At 43.5% G+C, this 18,652-nt stretch overlaps 1 protein-coding gene across 1 annotated transcript; it reads right to left on the reverse strand.

Moving 5' to 3' along the window:
• Nucleotides 1-8,847: 8,847 nt before the first annotated feature.
• Nucleotides 8,848-11,424, reverse strand: MYADML2 (myeloid associated differentiation marker like 2). The gene has a single exon (XM_061621798.1). The coding sequence runs from the start codon at nucleotides 11,026-11,028 to the stop codon at nucleotides 10,126-10,128; it is 903 nt and encodes a 300-aa protein (XP_061477782.1). The 5' UTR covers nucleotides 11,029-11,424; the 3' UTR covers nucleotides 8,848-10,125.
• Nucleotides 11,425-18,652: the final 7,228 nt, after the last annotated feature.

Genomic DNA, 18,652 nt, shown 5'->3' on the forward strand with positions numbered 1-18,652 from the left:
TGCTGAGCTGCTATTTTCCCTGAAGGCTAGTGATTGCAATTAGTAGTGAGCGCAAAAGGCTGAATACAGTTGGTCTCTCCATTTCACAAAACATTACCGTTCTGAAAGCTTCCCACTAGGAAGGGGAACACTTTGAGCCATGGTTCTCCCAGTTCCTTTCTTGTTCTGCATGAATGCAGCTATATTCCTACCCCACCCTTTTCTTCCAGTCCTAGTGTATATACAGTATAGTAAGCTTTCTGTGGGGTAGAAACGTTGTCTAATTGGAACTGAAAGAAGACTAAAATGGAAATGGATCAGTCTATAACTGTTGTGAGTACTTTTCCACTTTGGTGTTAGCTTTCATGTTTCCCTGCTGCAATGAAATAATTTATGTGTGGTTTCCCAGTTATTCCACTAACTTTTAAGAACACACACACATATACACATAGGTCAATGAGACATGGCATGACACCCTTTTCCATGTTTTCCTCTAAATGAGTGCAAGTGGAATAGTGATGTGTCACTCGCACATATACCTGTCTGAATGGGGGCTACTGATTTGAATTATTGGCCTGTTTGTATACATTGCTGCTGCTACTGCTGCTACTTCTTTCAATGGTCCATTGCTGAAACAACTAATGAATACCTGACTGCATAAGCACTAGAGTTGTCTAAGAATGTTTAATGGATTAATAATCTGTGTTTTATCAATTAATTGATTACACTGCATTTTTTTGCCTACTAACCAATCTCAGTGTAGGCGTTTCTTTTGAGATACTGTAGGAATCGTAACATAACTTACAGTCTGGTAAACAAATTGGGAGGAAAAGCCTTTTTTAGTATTTCCTCTCTCATTCCCTATTGTAAAAGATAGCAGAATCGACACAGGCTAAAAATAAAATTAGTGAGTGAGTGAGCCCTTAATTCTTTGCTCAGTGGATTAAGCAGCTATGGCTGCAATCCTATGCACATTTTTACAGTTAGACTAAATGGGATGAGCAATTCAGTGATTCTTCCTGCCCTTTTTTAATAACAAAAAGCAGCTATGGAAGGCCAAAATGATGGAGGCAAGTTCCCATGTGCTAGCCTTTCTGAACAAGGAACACAAAAACAGTCTCAAGTTTCCAGCTGAGAAGCAGAGAATTTATTCTCCAGAAAAGAATGGGAAGAAAATATGTCCTAGAAAGACTGAACATATGCTCCCCATCTCCACCCCTCCCAACAAGCAGGAACTAGGAAGCCCAGCAAATGTCTAGGAAAGAATACTGTGTCCTTAGGTGTCTTGTCACAGCCCAAGAAAGATGAACATGTGATAAGCTTTTCCCATCCAGCTCTTTAGGGATGATCCTGATTCTTCTGCCTAGAAAGAGGGAAAAGATGAGAGGTGAAAGGAAAGAGATAGGAGAGGAGAAAGACCTAGCTAGCATGGTGGATCATATACACAGAACTATTAGTAGGTAGCAGCAGCAGTGAAGACTGGTACATACTTTCAAAGACATTATATTAACCTTATATTAACATTATATTATATGTATGTATTTTTACATCTCCTGTGTGTGTGTGTGTGTGTGTGTCTTTCCAACAACCCTTGAGGTAGGGTTGTAGTCTGGAAACCAAGGCAGCTCACAATAAGAAATAAATCCCTTTAAAACCTAATAACCATAAAAACAACTATAAACAGTTGCAAAACAGCTTAAAGTGGCATGATTCTGAATTTTGGGTTGTGTGAATGAAGTTGTTTATCACTTGTGGTTGCAGTTCTGTCCCTGTTTGAGTAAGCCCCATTAAATACATTGGGACTTGCTTCTGAATAAATAAATGTAGGATTGCACTATAAATATCTTTACAGTTTGTGTAAATAATAAATATATTTGATAGTCATGCTTATACAAATATTTCTTCATTTTTCATATTTTTGGTTTTTGGTTAGGAATCCTGACTGGTTGTGAGATGCTTAGTTTTCTGCCTTACTCGTAGGAATCTTGTTGTGGTTGGTATGGTACTGCATTTAAGAAATCATCACTGTCTTTTGTTCTTCTTTTTCTATTTGCATTTCATTTACCTTTATCCTCACTCCCTTTCATCCATAGAAGCAACAACAGTGGTTCCATGCGCTCAACCTTCTTAAACCCACTGATGATTCACTTTGTTGTTTGTTTCTTGTTGTCCAATAATGGTAAAAGAGAATTCACATACTGGGCAGCGTGGCTACAATTGTTTCTGTTCCCAAGCTGCTGCCTGTGAAGGTAGATCAAATCATGTGTGCTTTCTCTCTGTCAATTATATTCACTGGAATTGGGTTGGCTGATAAAGTGATTTTATGGCAACCCACAGGCAAGATAGAAAAGGGTAGAGAATCTTCTTACTCATTACTCAGACCAATTTATGAAGTGAAGAGTCAAATCTGTAAAGAAATTTGGATGTTTAAAGGTAGGGGCAGGGCATTCCAGGCAGAGGGTTGCCAACTTTACTTGGATGCGGATATCTTTGCAGAGGATCCCTAGTCAAGCTTTACCAACAACACGATCCAAACCATATCTACTGAGAAGTAAATCCTACTGAGTTCTGTGGGGCTTAGTTCCTTAGTAAGTGTGTTTAGAATTGCAACTCTTTGGGGGCATCCATTTTACTCCTGAGTGCTCCCATCTAACATCTTCACAACACTAGGCTCCTTTCTTCCTACAATGGTCTTCTGGTGACTGGCTTGGCCTGGCCTGAGGGCACTTGAACCCTTTTTGCCAGAAGCAAATTGGGTAGATTCAATGTTCCCTACCCAGGCTCCATCTTTTAGCTAAGATTTCTATCTTAATTTCCAATCAGATAAATGTTTTTGTATGAATTGTATGCGCCAAGCAACTGTGGTTGATGCTTAATGTATCATGCTTAATGACATCACTTGGACCCACCCCATGACATCACTTGGACCCACCCTGTGACATAACATGGACCTGCCCCATTATATGACTTGGACCCACCCCATGATATGACTCGGACCCACCCCATGACATCACTCAGGCCCACCCCCAAAATCTCAGGATGCTTCTGATCTGGCCACCCTACTTTGTAATGATAGAGAAGGGTGTCTCTGACACATTGCCTTTCATTCATCTTCCAAAGCCAGTACCTAGGCAAGGAAGAGGACATGAACTATTGGTACTAGAAGTGTGTAAGACCCCAGCAACAACAACCCAGGAGACTTTTTTGGGAAAAAGCCAGCGCCTCTTCCTTCTGGAGGCTGATCTACTGTCTGGAGTGGGTAGAAACTGAAATGTGTTTCCAATGCCCCCAGGAGGCATTGCCTCCCTATCCCCTCCTGAACCTATTGTGGATGGTGGTGAGCCAAGACGGGGTGTTCTTTATCTGCACCTACAGCAGGCTGTTATTCCTTGCTTCAGTTACTTTGGAACAAGGTCAGATCTGGGGAAGTAGTCTGGCCCCACCATGTGCTCAACTCATTGCAATAGCCTTTATATTGGACAGGAGGCTGGGGAGTGGACAAAGAGTGATTGGAAGCTGTGGTTTTTTCCTATTAGTTGAACATTGTTTTTGTTTCCATCATTGTTCCACTCATAATCACCAGATGTTATTGCTGTGGGCAGAGCAAGGAATGTGTCCAGGCTTCATTTCTTGACCCAGTCCTGTCTTATCTTTGCTTTATGAAGAAGCTGGGGGTTCTGAGGGTAGGACTGCCAACTTGGGATTTCAACAAATGCTGATGATTAGATACAGAACTGGAAACTAGGTCCCTAATGACTAATGATATTTAAAGACTTACTGTTATAGGTAGTATATTCTGGCCACCAACCATTCTGCTTTGCACCGGAGCCAGAGCAGTTAATTGCTGCCTGCCTCCCCCACCCCTTAAGCCAGTGTAGTGTATGGGGGCTCCTGAGAAAAACCAGTTCAAGTTGCTATTCATAATTAGTGAGAGGTGTGCTGTTGTCCAGCCCAGGTGGTTTTGTCATTAGGCACAGTGAGGCTGCTGCTAAGTGCTATGGAACAAAAGCAAATTATTATTTAATTCATTGTTGAAGTATTTTTACTGCCAGGGAAGGGGAGAGGTGCTTGTGGGATTTTATATTTCAGGTGCCAAAATAACCTGACCAGCTTTGGGTGCCATGATCATTGAGGGAGCTGGGAAGTGCCATGTGCTGCTCTGCATCAGATAGCAACATATGTCTTGGGTCTGACCATGTAATGTGCCATGCACACCTTTCAATGCTTTATAGTTGAAAATAGGATCACACTTAAGAACATAAGAAGAGTCCTTATGGCTCGGGATAAGGCCTGTTAGGAAATGATTTATTTCCTAGACCCCAAGAGTTGTCAAGAGTTGTCAAGAAGCACTGCATTATTGCCAGAACTAATGCCGCAATGAATCATGGATCTCCAAGGGGGTGGGGGACATGACCCTCTAGCTTTCGTGTCTTCCCTCATGAAAAAGGAACACGCCGAGGCACCTATCAGGCTAGAGAAAGAGATAAAATGTATCCCTATGATTGTTGCTGTTTCTATCTGTCCCGCTTTTACTATACACATCCTGCATTTTGTAGCTATTCAGCACAAAGGAACAAGGGTTCCCAAAATACTTTGTTAGAATGTATCTATAGTTTTACGTCATACTGCTGTGTGGGTAACTTTCAAAAGCACACTAAACCCCATGTTTACCTAGCACCAAGTGTCAATTTAACTCCGTTCCTCGCTTTTTCTCAGTTCTTATCTCACATAAAGTTTTCTTAAGATTGACAAGTGTATGAATTCTTTATCAATTCCTCGCTTTTTAGAATTATGAGAAATGTAACAAGGATAAGAAAATGTGCTTGCTTTATCTCTGTAATACTGTATTCCCATCTTATGATTTTAATAATATTGTATCTTGTTTTGCTTATGAAAACTATATAAGGGATGCTTTAATTACCGTATATTCCGGCGTATAAGACGACTGGGCGTATAAGACGACCCCCAAATGTTCCAGTTAAAATATAGAGTTTGGGATATACTGGCCGTATAAGACTATATAAGTCTTATATAAGGTAGTTTACTATGCTCCTAAAGCCAGGGATTATCACGTGGCCCAGAACATCGCCCCACTGAGGAGGGGAGATTTCGATTGATCTTCTCAGCGCCCCCCTCCCCAAGTCTTTTCCCTCCAGATTCTGGCTGGAAACCCCACTTGGGACTTCCCCGTCCCCTTCTCTCCAACCCGCCTCACCTCTCTCTCTTTCTGTCCCTTCACCCAAGTGGACAAGCGTGGCTGGGGGCTCACCAGGTCCTCCTGGGCGCAGAGGAGAAAGGCCAGCTTCCCCGCGCGGATGGGGCGGGCTGGACAGAGGCGGAGGTGAAACTTTGCCTCCTATTTCAGGCTGCTCCGGGTTGAAGGAGGAACCTCGCGGTAAGATCGCTTTGCTCCCTCCACGCATCAGCCTCCAAGGATCGTGCAGAAGGCAAGACGCCGAGGAGATCATGCGCTGGAGGACCCAGACGCTCCTTCCCAGATTTCCTGCCTCTCTAGGAATCAATCCCTATAATTTAACCCTTAGAAAGCCAGGCAGGAATCCAAGGCGGCAGCGCTTGCTGTTTTAAAAGGTTGTTGTTATTCCTGGGGAACTCCCTTGGGGGGGGGATTCTTCCTGACCCGGGTCGCTAATTTTTCCTGTTTTTCGTCTAACAGCCATCAGAGAGACCGCGGCTGCGGTTCTCTCTATTCCCAGCGGGAGCTTGCCGCTGCAGCTCCCGCTGTTACCCCCAGTTTGCCCAAGTTCTCCCCGGGAGCCTTTTGTGGCTTCTCCCTCCTGTATCTGGCCGTTTCGAATCAATTCATCTCAGGCTCTGCAGAGGCTTCCCTCCTCACAGCAGTAACTCCGTTTCGAGTCAATTTCATCTCAGGCTCTGCCTAGGCTTCCCTCCTCACAGCAGTAAAGCCGTTTCGAGTCAATTTCATCTCAGGCGCTGCCAAGGCTTCCCTCCTCAGGGCAGTAACTTCTTGAGCCTCGCTGCGTTGCCTTCCTTGCCGCGACGGTCTCTCTGGACGGCGGCTGCAACTGCTTCCACTCCCGCTGCAGCTTTTTTTTAACTTAATTTTCCCGCTCTTTTTCAGTACCCGGCGTATAAGACGACCCCCGACTTTGGAGAAGATTTTCCGGGGTTAAAAAGTCGTCTTATACGCCGGAATATACGGTAATAAACGTTGCTCTCTGTCCTGTCAGACTGCTGTCTGAGCAGTTCAGAGACCCCTTCTTGATCAAGCAGTATTGTGTGTGTGTCTGCTTTACTTTTGATATCTGGCTGAACCACTGAAACAGGTAAATTAAAGTGTCAAGCTTGCGCTCCTACCCAGGCTCAGGGGTGTGTTAGCTCAACCCTGCAGCGGGGAGGGGGAGCGCTTGCATTTGAACCCAACAGGCCCATCTAATCCAACAGTCTGTTCACATAGTGGCCAACCAGATGCCTATAGGAAGTCCATAAGTAGGACCCGAGTGCAACAGTGCTCTCCCCACTTGTGATTTCCAGCAACTTGTAAACTGGCTTTTCTCATACCAAAGATCACTGCCCCAGTCACCATTACACGTTGCTGAAGATGCTTCTGCTACTCTGTCTGATGTATGTTGTACTAATTCACTCTGCAATCACATGTTCTCTACTGTTTTAAAAGCCAAAAGAGTGTTTTGCCAATTTGGGTTAAATCATAGAATAGTAGAGTTGGACGGGACCTATAAAGCCATTGAGTTCAACCCCCTGCTCAATGTAGGAATCCAAGTTAAAGCATACCTGACAGATGGCTGTCCAGGTGCCTCTTGAATGCCTCCAGTGTTGGAGAGCCCACCACCTCCCTAGGTAATTGGTGCCATTGTCGTACCACTCTAACAGTTGGGAAGTTTTTCCCTGATGTTTAGTCGAAATCTGGCTTCATGCAACTTGAGCCCATTATTCTGTGCCCTGCACTCTGGGATGATTGAGAAGAGATTCTGGCCCTCCTCTATGTGACAGCCTTTCAAGTACTTGAAGATATACTAGAAAAGCATAATTGTTCTACATTGTTTTCAGTAGTTCAAGATATGCATCTGTAGTATATGAAATCAAAGTACGCCATGTGGTGCTTTAGTATTCATGTGCATGCATTTATATGCACTACAGCAGGAATGGGGAACCTATGGTCCTCCAGAAGTTGCTAGAGTACAACTCCTATCATCCCCCTGACCATTGGCCATACTGGCTGGGACTGATGGGAGTTGGACACCAATAACATCCAAAGAGTCACACATGGGTTTGCCAACTGTGCGCGAGAGACAGGAGTCCCTTGCCCCATTCTTTTGAAAAGCTTAAGAAAGGCTTGGCTGGGGAGAGTGGGGGAACAAAGAACCCTAACAACTGATAGTTCAAGCAATTCACACTAATAATATTTTAATGAGCAGATTAGAGTTTAGAGGATATTTTGTTTAGTTGTTTACTATGTTTTCTATGAATTTTCATTGTATATTTGTAGCTGATTTTAATGCATAATGTTTATCTTGATACTAAACAGGATGTTCTATTGAGTTAATTGTGTTTTATAGAATGCAGAAATTCTCGGGTGTTTTTTTTTTGCAGTTGCTATTTATTTCAGATGGTTTAACCTATTGTGTAAACTGCCTAGAGTTTTGTTTAAATATAAGCGGCATATAAAGTGTCCAAATGAAACAAACAAACATTTTAACAAGGCATTGAAATGGAAATGGACTGCCTTCAAGTCGATTCCGGCTTATGGCTACCCGATTAATAGGTTTTCATGGTAACCGGTATTCAGAGGTGGTTTACCATTGCCTTCCTCTGAGACTGAGAGGCAGTGACTGGCCCAAGTGAGCTTCATGGCTATGTGGGGATTCGAACGCTGGTCTCCCAGGTCATAGTCCAACACTCTAACCATTACGCCACAATGACTCTCTAACAAGGCATTAGGCAAAACTAAAAGACAAAACAGAGGCAGTGACCAGGAAATTTCAAAGATGGCTGGAGTCCACCTTTCAGAGTGTGTGTCTTTTTCATTATGCCACCCCTAAAGATATTGCCACCCCAAGACATTGCTGATTGTTTGTGCATTTAAGGCAACTTAATTGAATCTCAGAACTGTACATTTTCTACTTATTAATATGGACTAGAGCTTCTGAAATATGAATAATCCATACGAATGTTGAACAGGTGTCAGCTCTAACTCTGGCTAGAAAAAGGTTTTATCTGGAAACATATAACCAATGGTTTTTCATCACGCTACGTGTATTAACCAATGTATTAACAGGATGTCTGTGTCTTTTTTAAAATTAATGGTTGCTCTTAATAACATAATTAACACTGTATTTCTTTTTGCATTCCATTTCCTTCTGATATCACTCTTTACCAACCCACTCTCTCCAACTATATAGATATATGATATATATATGCCACTCACTTCATACACCTAATTAAGTGGATTATAGTCCACTAAAGTTTATGCCATACTAAATGTGTTACCTGTCTTTAAGGTGCTACAACTCTCTTTGTTGTTTTGCTGCAAAAGACTAACACAGCTACCCCTCTGAAAATATGAGATCTAGTTTTAGAATACACCCAACCTGTATCTTTGGCTCTTTTTAATTTTAATATGCAACTGAGCTGTACTAGACAAGGCACGGGCATTCAAGCACCATACATCACTGTGCCTGTCTAGAAACAGGTCTGTCTTTGTATGAATTTATGTTGTGGACGAAGAGACATACAGTGGGTATGTGGTGTGTCAATGTTGGGTGAGGGAGGAAGATAAATGCAAGTATAGTTTTCTCTGTGGATACAGGTGTAACGTTATGAGTCTGTACTTTAGACTGTTAAGGAAAACACTAGATACTTTTGTCAATTTGCCATTTTTATTCTGGATTGGAATAAAACCTTTCTATCTAATACACACGTTTGATATAAACTATCTGAATAAACAACTTTGGTTTCTTATATTTGAAAATGTCTGTGGATGAAGAGATTCAAGTGAAGATCTTGATCAACACTTAAGGCAACCAACAAGCTTTTTTGTCCCATGATGGGTTATTTATGTAGGTGTTTTCTCAGTGGTGAACCAAGAATCAGCACATCCTGGAGTCAGGTCTGGCAACAGGCATTTGGTTAGATTTATGAAAATGTTACACATGTCCATTTAGCATTGTAAAAGAATAACAATTGCAGGTCATTTTCTAAACAATTAAGCAATTTTAAGTTTTCATGGTGCCGAAATTTCTGAGGAATTAAACAATGCCCATTGCCTAACTATTGCAAAACAACAACACAGTTTTATTTTGTCTAAATTAATATACTTTGGTTCAAAAGTTTGGCTTTAGTTCAAAAGGCTAATGTCTTGTATGTAGCCACAGTTTCTACAGGCATAGTGATATCCCCAGATGCTTCTTGAAGGAACATTGAGGGAAACAATCTGGAAGTAATTATTTTGGAGGCCACCGCAACCTTCCCTGTACTCATTGTCAATTACAGACTTAATAGTGTTCACTTAACTTCTCAAGCTCTGCCCAGCAGGAATGCCTGTCTCCCTCACAACAATCAAGTACATGCATAAGGAAATGGTTATTCCCATCGTCTGGACTCTGGAGGAGGGTCTCAGTCTTCCTCAAATCTTCATGACTGTCGAATGTCCCCTTCCTCTTTGGAAATTTCTGACAGAATCTATGAGGTGTAGGGACATGTCTTTCACTTGAACAGAAACTCAACAACTGATCTGTGATTTTAACTGATACTCTTTTTAGCATAGACATTTTTCTGTATCTCCTGCAGCTTTAAACAGTTCTTAAAGTTACCCAACAGTTCTTAAATCAAACTTTCAGGGCCCAAAATCCATTTCCCCATTCTTTGTACTAGGCCTGTGAGAATCTGTAGACCTATAAAGCTACTGTTGCAGCCAGTCAACATATTTGTTGGAATGATTATGGTGTTGTAGCTGTGGACAAGAAAAAGGCTTCTTTTATCTCAACTGGTACCTAAGCCTCCCATGTTTCTTTCATGGACAGGCCTCTTTTTAACCATACTCATTTGATCATGATTAATTTTTTGACGTGCCCCGAGTGTGAGCTTTCTAGGTGGGTCCCAAATCATTATTGGAGTCCATTATGGCTTTTGTAGCATCAAGGCTGGCTATTAAGGATGTGAGACAAAGCGAATACGTTGTGAGTACGCTAAATCCACAATGTACAGCACAAGGTTCACATATGTGAATACTGCAATGACCACCTGGCTGTCCCAAGAACACGTGCCTCTGGAGCACTGGTAAGGGCGGTGTGGAGAGCCGTATTTACGGTCAAAGCAGAACACTGGCCAGATCACTGCAGCGCTCATGTACATCAGGACAGCTACAAAGGTGTAAATGACCATAAAGCGCTCAAAGGGGCACCTCAGCATTGATGTCTTTCCTGTGACGCTGAGGGCCACCACCACCACCGTCACCGCAAAGCAGAAGCTGTAAACAGCTACACACCACTGGGTGGCCACATATCGATTGTATTGGCTGTTGTTCACCAGAGCGCCAAATAAGATGCAAGCTACAAAAGCCTGGACAATTTTCAGGAGGCCAGAAACTGTGGCCATGTAGCTGGTCACCTGTCCTGGCTTAGCCCTCGTAAGAAATACTTCTGTGACATATGCAAAAAAGAGAAGCCCTGCAAAAACACTAGCAGATATGCGGAAGTCTCTCACCTCACACCCATTGGAATGGCAGCTGAACTGGACGTAAAGTGGGTAGATCACAGCAGCTGTGATGGTCATGAGGGTGGCAAGCATGGCGAAAGCAGCTGTGAAATTTCCCCAGGAGATGCTCAGACAGCTGTGGAGGCGTGTGAACTCACAGGTGATGATAAAGATGGTGACAGCAAAACAGAAGCACCAGACCGACATGCAGAAGGTGCCATAGGCTGCGCTGTACCCCCCTCGATGGGCCACAAGGCTGAATGTAGTACATCCAAAGGCTGCCTGCAACAAACGGGCAACTCCAACCCGAGAGGTCACTGCAGCCATGTTTAGGTGTGTCCCTCTTGAGCTTTCCATCTTCAGTTCAGACTTGCTCTGGCGTGTTCCTTTTGTGGTTGGATGTCGGCCGTTTGTCCTTGAGTCCCTACCGGATGCTGGATGACTAAGCCGGAGATGCAGCAGGGTGAATAAGCTCCATATTCCTCTGCCAAGATCCTTTCCTGGCTGTTATTTATGCCGCAGAGCATGCATTTCTGGCAGCTTTTGGAAACAGCCTTGCCTCTGCAGTAAGAGTATTGACCTGCGCTTCTGGTATGCTGCAGTTATGATCCATCAACCCTGTTCTGCCAGGGACTGTGTGCTGCTGAGTACTCCTTATGCATCCCTGTCACTTTCCCTCTCTTCTCTTCTCATTCCACCTCGGGTTATCACTTTCTCCCAAGTGACTAACCAGGCGCTTATTTTGTCTCAGCAGCTGTAGCTCTCTAATATGTTGCTGCAAGGAACCAGCATATAAATAGGAAGCTATATTAATAGACTTAGCTGGAATGGAATGAACTGCGTGGTCTGTGCAAAGTGATGAGCAGGTTTTAGTTTCACCCAGTGCTGCTTTGCATGTTACTTTTTAATCTCTGTGTCAGAAAGTTAAAATTTGAATTGAATAAGACTAGAGTCCCAGAAGAAAGCACAGGGAAACAAGGAGTCCAGCTCAGATATATAACAAGGCATTTATATTTGTCTCTTCTCACATTGAACTTGTGGCATGTGCACGCCAGATTGTTTCACATGGCTGATGGATGAGGGTGGGTGGGAAGGCACACTGTCTCTTTTAGGGGGGGTTCCCTGAAATTTGCTATTGGACTGGAAGTGTCCACTCAAGAGAGCTAGTCACTGCTGTCGTTGTTGCCATTTGTCTAGGAAGTTGGCTTATGCAAGATCAGACTATTGGTCTTTCCCTCCCACAAGAAGTAGTGATGGCCATGAACTTGGATGGCTTTAAAAGAGAATTAGACAAAATATGGTTATTAAAGGCTATTGGCCATGATGGCTATATTATACTACATCCAGCAACTGGTGGCTTCATGTCAGTGGGGCAGTGGAATCTGCTCTGGGTTTTAATCCAAACTTTCAAGGAGCTATCCAAGGTGCTTCATGGAGCCACCAGCCACCACTGCATCCAGTAAACACAGCCGGTATGCCTCTCAATACCACTTCTTGGGAATTACAAGTGAGGAAAGTGCTGTTGAGCTCTGATCCTGTGGTGTGAGTTTACCACTGGCATCCAGTTGGCCAAGCACTCTCGTCTCCTTTCCCCTCTCTGGAGCTGCATTCTCAATCAAGTATGGCTGGGGATGGTAGACTGCACAGTGACCTGGCAATGCATATAGATATAAGAAAGCAGTTAGTTCTTTTGTCTGCAGGCTGGATTTCCTGATTATTTTTAAGCCTACAGCACAGTGGGGAGGAGAGCGTGGCTGGGAATCTGGAGTCCATGAGTTCAAATCCCCTCTCGTGTCTCCTGGGTGTCAAGGGTCAGCTAAAGATCACCCCCACAGTGAGTGGCTCAGAGTTTACATGCCCTGCCACCTGTGCAGCTATGGGCAAGCTGCATAGTCCCAAGGAACCCAGTTGCCCCCCAGCTGGCAGCTGCGGACAAGGAAGGGGCTTCGTTGTGCAGCTGTGGCAAGCTGAGCAGGCCCTAGCCAGCTGGGGAGGGCTAGCCTCGGAGGGAAGCAATGGTAAACCCCATCTGAATAGGGCTTACCATGAAATCCCTATTCATAGGGTAGCCATAAGTTGGGATCGACTTGAAGGCAGTCCATTTTCATCTATTGTAAGAGTGGTTACGGTAACAATGACAGCTGCTTTTGGGAGACAGTGTAGAAATCTGTGGTTGGATTATTGTTTGTTTATTCTGTAGTGTTATGTTCTTTCACCCCAAAAAAGTAGAAGCAAAGACTGACATTATTCTCTTTCAAACTCAGACGTTGTGATATGGGGAAAATATGGTATTTATTTATGTTTACATTTTTTAAAAAATGCATTGGAGAATGGAACAGGAGCACTCCAGCCTGCAAGATATTGTTGCAGGGCCCATTTATACCCAATACAGTAACACATTTAAGACAGGAAACATTCACATCAGAGCAGCAGCATAACACAAATACTGGCCATTTCTGTATTCTTTTGTTTAGTGTCCTTACACATGCTTTTATATAATATGTAAGGTTCAGCATGATGGTATGTCACAGGTTTGGCCTAACTTTGCGTTTTCTGGTTTCAGCTGACTTTCTGAATAAGAAGCTAGAGAAAACAGGACAGAAGGAAGGATTTCATTAATTCAAGTTTGGGCAGTGCTGGCTGGCGGCTCCATGATAGTGGGGCAGTAGAATCCGCTATGGTCTTCAGCACCTTGGACAGCTCCTTGAACGTTTGGACTGGAACCCAGAGTGGATTCCATTGCCAAGGCTGAACATCATATAACCCATAAATTGCATGAGCCCTCCAGATACTTCACTCACAAGTGTTTGTTGGAATGCTGACATTCACACACTCATCTTCTTACCTTCATAGTAAGCTTGAAAATGCAAAAGCCAGACCAGCATTGCCATTAGGGTGAGGCCACCTGCACTAGATGCCAAATATAGCAATACCATTAAATGGCAGAAAATTGCCAATTGTTTGGTTTATTAAACTTTTACCATTGTAAAAAGAGTACCATTTGGATTTTCTGTCTCAGGCCCTAAAACTTCTCAAGCCTTCTGATATGACAGAACCATTCCTTAATGACTGAAGATGATATCCAACGTTATTCATATTTAGAGCAGACTAGTAGAAATCAATAGACTTTAGCATGACTAACGTTAGCTATCACCCTCAGAGATTCCAATATAAATAAAAGAAATCTAAAATCTGTTTTCAGATACACAATTTTTAAGCCCATCCACGGTTTGTGAAGGACCGACTCATGATTCAAACACTTTTTAGGCTATCTAGATATACCACAGCTATTTGTCACTGCATTTAGCTGTTTCTAAAAGCTGTCCATTGAAAGGGGAACATGTTGTACTTCTCAACATGTCAGGAATTGTTTTCTGAAAATGAAACTTTGCTTTTAGGCTCCACATACCCCTGACAGCCTCTCCCTCTACTCATCGCCAGAGATTCTGCCCTGTTACAGAAATGAGCAGTCCAGGGGTAAGAGCAGGACTTGGCACTTCTCATCCTGGCAAGAGTCACAGTCTTTTGACTGAAGATTAAGGGAGGTAGAATTGTTTATTTATTTATTTAGTATTTTATTTATATCCCGCCCTTCCTCCCTGCAGGAGCCCAGGGCAGCAACTGTTTCCTGATTCCGAACTGAGCAGAGCAGCAGGAGCAGTGTCAGCTGGTCCAGAGGATATACAAGCGAGCCAGCTCTCAGAGAGCAAGTGAACAGGGAGAGCTAACATGAGTTTGGCAGGCGAGGTCAAGAGGGAGGTTCCTAATTCTTTTTGTCTTGTACAGCGCACCACATATCCATGGGACTCTCCTGTTTACCCAGAAAAAAACTTTATTCAGGTATGTCCATAGTAAAAGACAGAGAAAAGAAATGGTGGTACAGCTACTCAATAAGGATGGCAAAATGATAACAGATGACAAAGAAAAGGCAGAACTACTCAATTCCTACTTTGGCTCAGTCTTCTCCCAAAAGAGGGTCTATGACCCCCCTGGGAGATGTGAAGCTGAAGGGGCAGGGTTGCAGCTTGAGATTGATAGACAAATGGTCAAGGAATACCTGATCACTTTGAACGAGTTCAAATCTCCAGGGCCTGATGAATTGCATCCTAGATCACTGAAGGAACTGGCTGAAGAACTCTAAGAACCACTGTCTATTACCTTTGCGAAATTGTGGAAGATGGGTGACGTGCCAGATGACTGGAGGAAGGCTAATGTTCCTATCTTCAAAAAGGAAAAAGGGGGAAACTGGGAACTACAGACCAGTCAGGCTGACATAAATCCCTGGGAAAATTCTGGAGCAGATTATAAAGCGGTCAGTCTGTAAGCACCTTGAAAACAATGCAGTGATTACTAGAAGCCAGCATGGATTTATCAAGAACAAATCCTGCCAGACTAATCTTATCTCGTTTTTTGATCGGGTAACCTCCCTTGTAGACTGTTGGAATGCAGTGGACATAATATATCTCAACTTCAGCAAAGCTTTTGACAAAGTGCCCTATGATATTCTGATTAGCAAGCTAGCTAAATGTGGGCTGGATGGAACAACTATCAGGTGGATCCACGGTTGGCTACAGAATCGTACTCAAAGAATGCTTATCAATTGTTCCTTCTCAAAGTGGGGGGAGGTAATGAGCAGGATACCACAGGGCTCGGTCTGGGGCCCAGTGCTCTTCAACATTTTTATTAATGACTTGGACGAGAAGGTGCAGGGAATGCTTATCAAATTTGCAGATGATACAAAATTGAGAGGGATAGCTAATACTCTGAAGACAGAAACAAAATTCAAAGGGATCTTTATAGGCTGGAGCATTGGGCTGAAAGCAATAGAATTAAATTTAACAGGGATAAGTGCAAAGTTCTACACCTAGGAAAAAGAAACCAAATGCACAGTTATGAGATGGGGGATACTTGGCTCAGCAATATTACATGCGAAAAAGGTCTTGGAATTATTGTGCACAAGCTGAGTATGAGCCAACATTGTGATGTGGCTGCAAAAAAAAAAAAGCAAATGCTATTTTAGGCTACATTAACATAAGTATAGTTTCAAAATCATGTGCCTCTTATTTGGCACTGGTTAGGCCTTATCTTGAGCACAGTGTGTAGTTCAGGACACCGCCCTTTAAGAAGTATGCAGACAAACTGAAATGGGTTCAGAGGAGGGCAACAAGAATGATCAAGGGACTGGAAACAAAGCCCAACAGGGCATGTGTAGCCTTGAGAAGAGAAAACTGAGGGGAGATAGGATAGCACTGTTCAAGCACTTGAAAGGTTTCCACCCAGAGGAGGACCAGGATCTCTTCTCCATCCCAGAGTGCAGGATGTGGCATAATGGTCTCAAATTACAGGAAGCCAGATTTCAACTGAACATCAAGAAAAACATCCTAACTGTTAGAGCAGTACAACATTGGAACCAATTACCTAGGGAGGTGTTGGGCTCTCCAGCACTGGAGGCACTCAAGAGGCAGCTGGATAGCCACATGTCAGGTATCCTTTAATTTGGATTCCTGCATTGATCAGGGGGTTGGACTCCATGGCCTTATAGGCCCCTTCCAACTCTAACATTCTATGATTCTGTTTGGTTTAAATTAAATAGAAACAGTTGAGTAGTATTTCTTACCAGAGTATATAATTTTGCAAAGGGGAATGAATTAACCAGCTCACCTTCCCCTTATACAGACTAGCGGAATAAAAGCAACAGAGACAGTTGTCTTTGGTAAAAAGTATTAATAATGTTTACTTACAACCTTTCATATGTTCAGGAAACATAGGCTCTAGCTTGGAGAGAAAAGATAGAAGTAGGTAGCTATCCTGCCCAAAATCAAAGAACTCAGACCCAGACATGGCTGTAGCTTTTTCGTTTATTGTAGTAAGAGACAGTTTCAATTTCAGTGTGCTTCATGAAACTACCTACGGCTTACTCAGAACCCAGCATCTCTCTAGGATTAACAAGGCAGCACTTCACGGCATTAAGACATTGACTCAGATACTACTCCCCCCCACTCAGCTTAAGTAAGGCTGGGCGGGCACCCTGCTTGTGTGTGCCAACTGTCACTGTTGCGAGTGCGTACACAAGTGAAGACTCTGCCTCAACTGTGTCAATTAACTCTCGTGAGGCAAAGGCAGAGCCTCAGTCACTGTTCCGTCTCCCCCTCTGAGGGGGGGGGGGCCTGCCTGCTGGCAACACAGGTGCAGGGAGAGGGGAAGTGTCAGGCTGAGAAACAACTGGCTGGTCAGGCTGACCACAGGGGTATCTGGAGCTGCTGTGGACCTGGGGTTGAACTGTCCAAGTCCAGAGCTGGGTGCCTTCTGGGTCTCACACCCCACTCGGCCCTTCACCGGCTTGAGCATCCTACTCTGAGTCCTCCTCCTCTGCTTTGTTCTCATCTGTCCACCCCCTTCCAGCAGGGCTCATGTCAGTAGTAGATTTTAGTCCATGATTGGGGTTGTCTGGGAGAGAAACCAGTGGAGGCTTCTCTCTCCTGTGGCTTAATGGAGAATATGCAAATAAGAGAACACATCTTTTAACAAAGAGGAAGAGGAAATAACACCTGTCAACAGGAAATTACATCACAATAAACAAGCATAAAGTTCTGGCTAGAAGGGTCTTCTCCCTATTAAAGCATGCAAGCTTGCTTACCCCAACAGATTCTGTATCATCATATGTGGGTAACAGACTTAAAGTCCTCATTTGGCACTGGAGGCATGATAAAATATAGCAATTCACAAAGTTTAACAGCGTAGTCCTAACTTTTCATTATGGATCCCAAGTCATCAACTTGTTCTATAACAAGTTACTATAGATATGGCCTACAAACTTGTATATTAGATATTTTCTGTGGGCTGCTTAAAGAGAGAATTAATACTCTATGGCACAAAAGCTTGTTTTATTCCCCCCCCCTTTGTACTACCAGCTTAGAGGAAGAGCTGATCTAGAGAGCATTCATACTAGAAGCCACATGCTTAGATAATAAAGCTTATTTAGACAATAGACTCTTTTTCAAGTGTTTCCCATTACATAAGAGGGGTGAGTGGGGGCATACTCCTGGTCCCACCTCTGTCACATCTCCGACACTGCTCCCATAGACCCTCCCCATGTCTGCAGGGCAGAACTGCAGTGGGGAGCCTTTTTGGCTTGTGTAGGCTCCTTATGTGGTTTAGAATGCCAATTTCCCATGACGCTAAATCAGAAAGACAATGGAAAGGGGGGAACTGACAAATGGAGGTCAATGGGGGAGGGGGGGGAAGGAGACATAGTACATTAGTGACTCATCAGCTCAATGGAAGGTTTTAGGCCAGGTGTCGAGAACCTTTGGCCCTCTAGATGTTGCTGGACTACAAGCCCATCACCCCTGGCCATAGACTATGCTGGCTGAATCCAGTAACATCTGGAGGGCAGCAGGTTCTCCATCCCTGCCTTAGGCAATGGGTACCTTGAGACTAGATACCCAACTCAGAGAAGCCGTTTGTTGCAGATACCCAACTCAGAGAAGCCCTGTTTGTTGTGATGTCATGTCCTGGAGGATGTTATCAATGATATTCTTCCCTGTTTAGCCGACACTTCTGGGAACACTAAAATTTTCTGATGTACCCCATTGTTCACAAGGAATACTCAAGATTAAATTGCTTCTTTACTTCCTCTGTTGTTTGATGCCAGACCTCCTCCTGCTCACAGAATGCAGAGTACTGATTCTCATATTTTGTCTTAGGAACATACAAAACTGCCTTATACAGAGTAAGGCCTCTGGTTCATCTAGCCCAGCATTGTCAAACACTAACTGGCATGGCTGTCCAGGATTTCAAGATAAGGAGCCTTTCCCAGACCTACCTGGAGATGACAGGGATTTCACCTGGAACCTTTTGCACATAAAGCTTGTGCTCTACCACTGAGCTAAGACCTGGAATAGTTCACATCAAGACATGGCCCATGTGGGACATATAAATCCACTCCCAATAGCTTCAAGCTGAAGAAAAATACCAGCCT

This window comes from Rhineura floridana, chromosome 3, assembly GCF_030035675.1.
Source record: "Rhineura floridana isolate rRhiFlo1 chromosome 3, rRhiFlo1.hap2, whole genome shotgun sequence".
In the NCBI taxonomy this organism is placed as follows: Eukaryota; Metazoa; Chordata; class Lepidosauria; order Squamata; family Rhineuridae; genus Rhineura; species Rhineura floridana.

What these genes read in the sequence shown, in the direction of transcription:
- MYADML2 (XM_061621798.1), bottom strand. Translation starts at nt 11,028, where the DNA reads ATGGAAAGCTCAAGAGGGACACACCTAAACATGGCTGCAGTGACCTCT.